The sequence below is a fragment of the Coptis chinensis genome, chromosome 7 (genome assembly GCF_015680905.1).
Source record: "Coptis chinensis isolate HL-2020 chromosome 7, ASM1568090v1, whole genome shotgun sequence".
Taxonomy (NCBI): domain Eukaryota; kingdom Viridiplantae; phylum Streptophyta; class Magnoliopsida; order Ranunculales; family Ranunculaceae; genus Coptis; species Coptis chinensis.
Genome location: NC_141462.1, coordinates 94,381,683 through 94,389,886, shown reverse-complemented (window position 1 = coordinate 94,389,886; position 8,204 = coordinate 94,381,683). Strand labels below are relative to the sequence as shown.

The 8,204-nt window shown below is 39.6% G+C and overlaps 1 protein-coding gene across 1 annotated transcript; it reads right to left on the bottom strand.

Moving 5' to 3' along the window:
* Positions 1 to 894: 894 nt before the first annotated feature.
* Positions 895 to 4,391, bottom strand: LOC147490148 (uncharacterized). The gene is made up of 6 exons (XM_086574817.1): positions 3,201 to 4,391; positions 2,975 to 3,134; positions 1,712 to 2,217; positions 1,424 to 1,558; positions 1,125 to 1,362; positions 895 to 986 (listed from the first exon to the last, which is right to left on the bottom strand). Exons 1-6 carry the CDS (start codon positions 4,389 to 4,391, stop codon positions 895 to 897), a joined length of 2,322 nt encoding a protein of 773 aa, XP_086430943.1.
* Positions 4,392 to 8,204: the final 3,813 nt, after the last annotated feature.

Below are 8,204 nucleotides of genomic sequence, written 5' to 3'. Positions count from 1 at the left end.
AAACACGGGGCGCAGGGTGCGCCTAAGCTACTAGACTTTGGTCATGCCTGAGGCGCGCGGTGCGCTCCATCATGCTAATATTTGAGCGCGGCCTGCGCTCTATACATAAAATGCAATATACAACTTTCTACACTCCCCCTCAAGTTGGTGCATAGATGTCAATCATGCCCAACTTGTCAACTGAGCTGTCAAACACCTTGTGAGATACACCTTTAGTAAGAACATCAGCTAATTGCTCCTCTGAAGTTATGAACGAAAAACGAATAACCTTCCTGTCAAGATTTTCTTTAATAAAATGACGATCAACCTCCACATGCTTTGTTCGATCATGCTAAACTGGGTTATGTGCAATTTGAATAGCAGCTTGATTATCACAATGTAAATCCATAGACTTTTGAAGCTTAAAGCCTAATTCCATCAAGATAGAACGAATCCATAACAATTCACATACTCCCTATGCCAGACCTCGAAATTCAGCTTCTGCACTCGATCTGGCAACAACTTTTTGCTTCTTACTACACCAAGTTATAAGATTTCCACCGACAAAAGTGAAATATCCTGATGTAGAACGTCTATCAGTTCTATCACCAACCCAATCTGCATCTGTGTATCCTACAATATCCAGCACATCATACTTTCCAACCAGTAAACCTTTGCTCGGTGCCTTCTTCAAATACTTCAAGATACAAGAGACTGCATCCATATGTTTTTCACTAGGACAATGCATAAACTGACTCACCACACTCACAGTATAAGCAATATCAGGTCTAGTATGAGAGAGATAAATTAACCTTCCTACAAGATGATGATACCTTCTTTTATCAGTAGGAATTTGATCAGGATGAATGGCGAGTCCATGATTCATCTCAATGGGTGTCTCCATTGGTTTGCAATCTAACATTCTTGTTTCAGCAGGCTAGGCAAATCTAGGACATACTTCCTCTGTGAGAGTGAAATCCCATTTTCAGACCTTGCAACTTCAATTCCTATAAAATACTTCAGTTATCCTAGATCTTTCATTTCAAATTCTGCCGACAAATACTTCTGCAATTCATTTATTTCCTTCGGATCATCCCCTGTAACGATCATGTCATCAACATACACAATTAGAGCTGTAATCTTACCATCCTTGTGTTTGATAAATAAGGTATGGTCAGAATTACTCTGTTTGTACCCAAAAACTCTCATTGAATGTGTAAGTTTTCCAAACCAAGCTCTTGGAGACTGTTTCAGGTCATACAAAGCCTTCTTCAGTTTACACACCTTCCCAACATCTTTGGGATGGTTCTTCACACCTGGAGGCATATCCATGTATACTTCTTCCTCCAAATTCCCATTTAGGAATGCATTCTTCACATCAAGCTGGTGCAAGGGCCAACCTTTATTTGTTTGCAAATTAAAATTGATTTGTATTGATTTTTGCCACAGGTGCAAAAGTTTCCTCATAATCAATTCCATAACGCTGTGTGTATCCCTTGGCAACCAATCTCGTCTTATATCTATTAATAGTTCCATCTGCATTAAGCTTCACAGTAAACACCCAACGACATCCAACAATCTTCATTCCAACATGCATATCAACTACCTCCCATGTTACATTCTTTTGAAGGGCTTCCAATTCTTCATTCATTACTTTCTTCCATTTTGAATCTTTCAAAGCATCCTGCACGTTACTAGGAATAGATACAGTAGATAATTGATTTATAAGTACATGTGACTCAGAAAGGCTATGGTTAGACATAGAGTTAGCTATAGGATATTTGGCATTGGCTTTGATGTCTGGTTCATATTGTTTCTTAGGAACTCCTTTACTAGTTCTTTGTGATTGTCTAGTTTCAAGACTTTCTAACCCAATAGATTCATTAACAATTATAGGAGGTACTTGAGGCGGATCATTCTGATCGAGATCTTCAGTTATTGATGTAGAGGGGGAAATGTCTTGTACTACAGTTCTAGATACATCCAGATCATGTGCTTCTGTCTTTACTGCTACATGATCAATTTCTGCTTCAGGAACTTCAAATCGTTCCTCCAAGTGTTCCAATTCCCCAAAGACATCAGGATTCCCTTTGCTGGCACTCTCCCCCTGAAGGAAATTCTGGGAAACTCCCCCTGAGTAATACGGGTCGGATTCATGGAATGAGTGATCAAGAGATATATGCATCTTGTCAGTAATTGGATCATAACACCTATACCCTTTCTGAAACTCGGCATAACCTACAAAAAAACACTTCTTCGCACGAGGATCAAGTTTACTTCATTCTGGTTGTGGGACATGAACATAAGCTGTACATCCAAACACCTGAGGCTCCAAGTTAGGAATGGATGGGATGGACAAAAGTGTATGGAGTTTTTGATAAGGATTCTGGAACTCAATTACCCGTGAGGGAGTACGGTTTATAACATAGGTTGTTGATTTCACTACTTCACCCCAATAGGATCGAGGTACATTCATGACAAATAAGGAAGCACGAACAACTTCCATCAACTGCCTGTTCTTCCGTTCGGCTAAACTATTTTGTTGGGGGTACCATAATTGGAGGTTTGATGATGAATTCCAATTGACCGGAAAAATCAGACATGAGGCCATTCACAAATTTGCCACCATTATCAGACTGAAAAACCCTGATAGATTGGTGATACTGTGTCGCCACCATTTTGTAAAAACCAGTAAACATCTCATATACATCACTTTTGTTTTTCAGTAATGACACCCAAGTTATGCGAGTGCAATCATCAATAAAAGTCACATAATAGCGAACTCCAGAAAATGAAGAAACTTTGGCAGGACCCCAAACATCAGGGTGAATTTTCATAAAAGGAACAGGACATCTATTAATACTTGGTGAATATGAAATACGGTGGCTCTTGGCCAGTTCACAAATGTCACAATGAAACTCAGACTCACTAACAACTGAAAATAACTGAGGTTGCAACCTCTTAAGATAACTAAATGAAAGATGGCCTAACCTACGATGCCATAACCACACAACTTCTTTTGCATTCTCGACCCTATTGAACTGATTAGCTTGCCCCAGAGAATTCTTCTGTTTCTCTCCAGTTTCTGTCAAATCCAGATAGTACAGTTTCCCCCTTCTAACACCATAACCAAGGACTTGTCGAGTCAGAATGTCCTGAAAAACATAGAAGGATGGATAAAACGTCACAGTACATGTAAGTGCTAGAATGATTTAACAAACAGATAATAGGTTATAAGCAAGGGATGGAACAACTAAGACAGATTCAAGAGTGAGGGTTTTAGATAACATAATAGAACCTTCTCCATTAACCGGAGTTGGAGTGCCATCTGCAGTAGAAACAACGGTTTGAGATGAAGCTCTAAAACTTTCCACAAGGCTAGGGTCATTTGTCATATGGTCAGATGCACCCGAATCAATTATCCATGTACTATTCGAAATAACCTTACCATTCATACCTGATTGAGTTACATTTGTCGAAGCATGGTCTGGATGTCCATGCACAGCATTCGCAATGGCAGCCTTGCTTATATTCTTACGAGGCCTCTTTGCGATGTCCCACCAATCAGGATAGCCAATCACTTTATAACATCTCTCCTTGCTATGACCCAATTCTCCACAAACACTGCACTTTTTATCTGCATAAGGATTGGATTTACCTTTAGGGTGGCGTGAAGAACCAGAGAAACCGGGTGGAGTAATTGTCTTACTATAAACAACCAAGACAGAAGATTCAGTTGATACAGTGCGCCCCATAGCCTGTTTCTCCGATTGCACCTTGCAAATGTAAGCATAGCTTTGCTCCAAGGAAAATTTAGGGTCCTTGCAAAGAATCTCTCCACGCACCTGATCATACTCCGAATTGAGTCCACGCAAAAATATATGAACCAGCAATTTGGACATTGTTGACGTGTCCTGGACTACAGCTACAACATTGTTATTCTGGGAGGTCACCCTTTGATCAATCTCCTGGAACATGGCCACCAATTCGTTGTAATAGGAAGGAATGGGTCTCCCATTTTGCTTCGCTTCAAAGCACTTCGTATTCAATTCAAAAATTCGAGTTTCATCAGAGTCATCATAGAAGGTCTTCTCCACAGCCTCCCAAATGGCTTTGGCAGTAGGAAGACGAATATATCGATTCATAAGAGAAATCTCTATAGAATCAATAAGCCAACTTTTCACCTTTTCATTATCTATTGCCCAACCTTTATATTCGGTCGAATTCATATCCGGTTCAACCTTAGTGCCAGTCAAAAAACCAATCTTTCCCCTTGCTCCAATATGCATCCACATGAGAGGAGCCCATATGGTATAGTTGGACTCATCTAATGAAATAGATTTTAGGAACACTGAGTTGTCTTGTGGGGTGTAGTGGTGATGAATGACGTTTGAAGAATTGTTGTCAGCCATTGCAGAAGAAAACAAAAAAATTTAAGTTTAGGGTTTAGGTTTTGGAAAAAAAAAATTTGGGTTTGAGATTCAAGGATTCATGGATTCAAGGATGGTTTGATTAATGATTGTAATACACAGCGGATTTCAATGGTTTGGCTCCGATACCATGTAGAACCAAAGGATTCAATTCAATTCAGTTGTATATTTACTTGATTGTATTCTAAAGAGGTTACAATTGTTTATATAGAGGTTGCTACAAATATAAACAAAACAGTCGGTGGCTTGAGAAACACGGGGCGCAGGGTGCGCCCTGTTTGTACTGGAGAAGGGCGCAGGGTGCGCCCAAGCTACTGGACTTTGGTCATGCCTGAGGCGCGGGGTTCACTCCATCATGCTCATATCTGAGTGCGGCCTGCGCTCTATACATAAAACGTAATATACAGCTTTCTACACTCCCCCTCAAGTTGGTGCATAGATGTCAATCATGCCCAACTTGTCAACTGAGCTGTCAAACACCTTGTGAGATACACCTTTAGTAAGAACATCAGCTAATTGCTCTTCTGAGGTTACGAACGGAAAACGAATAACCTTCCTATCAAGATTTTCTTTAATAAAATGACGATCAACCTCCACATGCTTTGTTCGATCATGCTGAACTGGGTTATGTGCAATTTGAATGGTGGCTTGATTATCACAATGTAAATCCATAGGCTTTTGAAGCTTGAAGCCTAATTCCATCAAGACAGTATGGATCTACAACAATTCACATACTCCCTGTGCTAGACCTCGAAATTCAGCTTTTGCACTCAATCTGGCAATAACTTTCTGCTTCTTGCTACGCCAAGTTACAAGATTTCCACCGACAAAAGTGAAATATCCTGATGTAGAACGTCTATCAGTTCTATCACCAGCCCAATCTGCATCTGTGTATCCTACAATATCCAACACATCATACTTTCCAAACAGTAAACCTTTGCCCGGTGCCTTCTCCAAATACTTCAAGATACGAGAGACTGCATCCATATGTTCTTCACTAGGACAATGCATATACTGACTCACCACACTCACAGCATAAGCAATATCAGGTCTAGTATGAGAGAAATAAATTAACCTTCCTACAAGATCGTTGATACCTTCTTTTATCAGTAGGAACTTGATCAGGATGAATGGCGAGTCCATGATTCATCTCAATGGGTGTCTCCATTGGTTTGCAATCCAACATTCCTGTTTCAGCAAGCAAATCTAGGACATACTTCCTCTGTGAAAGTGAAATCCCCTTTTCAGACCATGCAACTTCAATTCCCAGAAAATACTTCAGTTGTCTTAGATCCTTCATTTCAAATTCTGCCGACAAATACTTCTGCAATTCATTTATTTCCTTCGGATCATTCCCTGTAACGATCATGTCATCAACATACACAATAAGAGCTGTAATCTTACCATCCTTGTGTTTGATAAACAAGGTATGGTTAGAATTACTCTGTTTGTACCTAAAAACTCTCATTGACTGTGTAAGTCTTCCAAACCAAGCTATTGGAGACTATTTCAGGTCATACAAAGCCTTCTTCAGTTTACACACTTTCCCAACATATTTAGGATGGTTCTTCACACCTAGAGGCATATCCATGTATACTTCTTCCTCCAAATTCCCATTTAGGAATGCATTCTTCACATCAAGCTAGTGCAAGGGCCAATCTTTATTTGCTGCAAGCGAAATTAAAATTCGGACTGTATTGATTTTTGCCACAAGTGCAAAAGTTTTCTCATAATCAATTCCATAACGCTGTGTGTATCCCTTGGCAACCAATCTCGTCTTATATCTATTAATAGTTCCATTTGCATTAAGCTTTACAGTAAACACCCAACGACATCAACAATCTTCATTCCAACATGCATATCAACTACCTCCCATGTTACATTCTTTTGAAGGGCTTCCAATTCTTCATTCATTGCTTTCTTCCATTTTGAATCTTTCAAAGCATCCTGCACGTTACTAGAAATAGATATAGTAGATAATTGATTTACAAGTGCATGTGACTCAGAAAGGCTATGGTTAGACATAGAGTTAGCTATATGATATTTGGCATTGGCTTTGATATACTGGTTCATATTGTTTCTTAGGAACTCCCTTACTAGTTCTTTGTGATTGTCTAGTTGCAAGACTTTCTAACCGAACAGATTCATTAACGGTTATAGGAGGTACCTGAGGCGGATCATTCTGATCGAGATTTTCAGTTATTGATGTAGAGGGGGAAATGTCTTGTACTACAGTTTCAGATACATCCTAAACCCTAAACCTGGCTCCAATACCATGTAGAACCAGAAGATTCAATTCAATTTAGTGGTATATTTACTTGATTGTATTCTAAAGAGGTTACAATTGTTTATATAGAGGTTTCTACAAATAGAAACAAAACAATCGGTAACTTGAGAAACACAGGGCGCAGGGTACGCCCAAGCTACTGGACTTCGGTCATGCCTGAGGCGTGGGATGCGCTCCATCATGCTAATATCTGAACGCGGCCTGCGCTCTATACATAAAATGCAATATACAACTTTCTACAATATGGGTGTATCAGAGTGGCTAATTTTGATCCCATTGATTTGCTTGTTGATTTGAGCCTTCTCAAGTAGTCTAGATAGGACTTCCGTGCATATGATGAAGATGAAAGGCGAAAGAGGATCTCTTTACCTAATACCTCGCCCTGGTTTAAGGAGACCAATAGGAGAACCATTCAGCTTAAAAGAGAAGGAAGTGGTTGAGATGCATTGTTTAATCCAATTCTTCGAATTCTCGCATAAGCCAAAAGCTTCTAACATTTTTAAAAGAAAACTCTATTCAATTGTGTCGAAAACTTTGCTCATATCTAGTTTTATGGCCATGTAACTAGATGTGCATTTCTTACGCTCGAGTGTCCTAATAATCTCATGGGCTAGAATAATATTGTCAAAAATATGTCTTCCCTTGACAAAAGCACTTTGGAATGGAGATATGATCTTCTCGAGTAGTGGTTTGAGGCAGTTTTGATTACAAGTATTTTGGTGATAATTCTAAGATTGACATTGCAGAGGCTGATAGGCTTTAATTAGTTTAGATTTTCTAGGCCCTGGACTTTGGGTATAAGGGTGATGTTTGTGTGGTTTAGGCATCCAGATAATGGTCAGAAGTCATAAAACTTTGGTAGATACTATGACATAATCTACTCTTACCCTACTTTACTTTAGAGCTTTGAAATAAAATACGAAGGACTGGAAGATCTGAGACGTGTTCACAACGTACAAACCAACTCAATGCATGGGTTTTAGGGCATTTTGAGTATTTGTATCAAGGAAGCAGTTGGTGCGTCACTGCGTACTGAAAATGCGCAAAGATGCAAGACAATTGATAGTTCCATCCCATGACTTAAATTGATCTGCTTCCATTTCAAACCAACCTGTATCGTAAATAAGGATGCAAATTAGGCGGGCAAGACTGGAACCAAAAATTTACTTGCCATAAATTTTGGTTGGTGATTCCATTGAGCACTCATCAAATTGGATTGGGCAACCCCTCAAAAAAAAAGAAATTTTACAAGTTTGCCATCAAAGCCCAAGCCCAGCAACCAATTCAACCGGTATCGCCAAAACGAACCCGCCGGGTCGTTTCTGTTTACACTCAAACGACTCATTTGAGTGTACACTCAAACGACTTGGCCAAGTCGTATACACACAAACGATATGGCCATGTCGTTTGAGTGTACACTCAAACTACGTGACCACATCGTTTGAGTGTACACTCAAACTATAAGGTCACGTCATTTGAGTGTTAGTTTGAGTTTGAGTTACACTCAA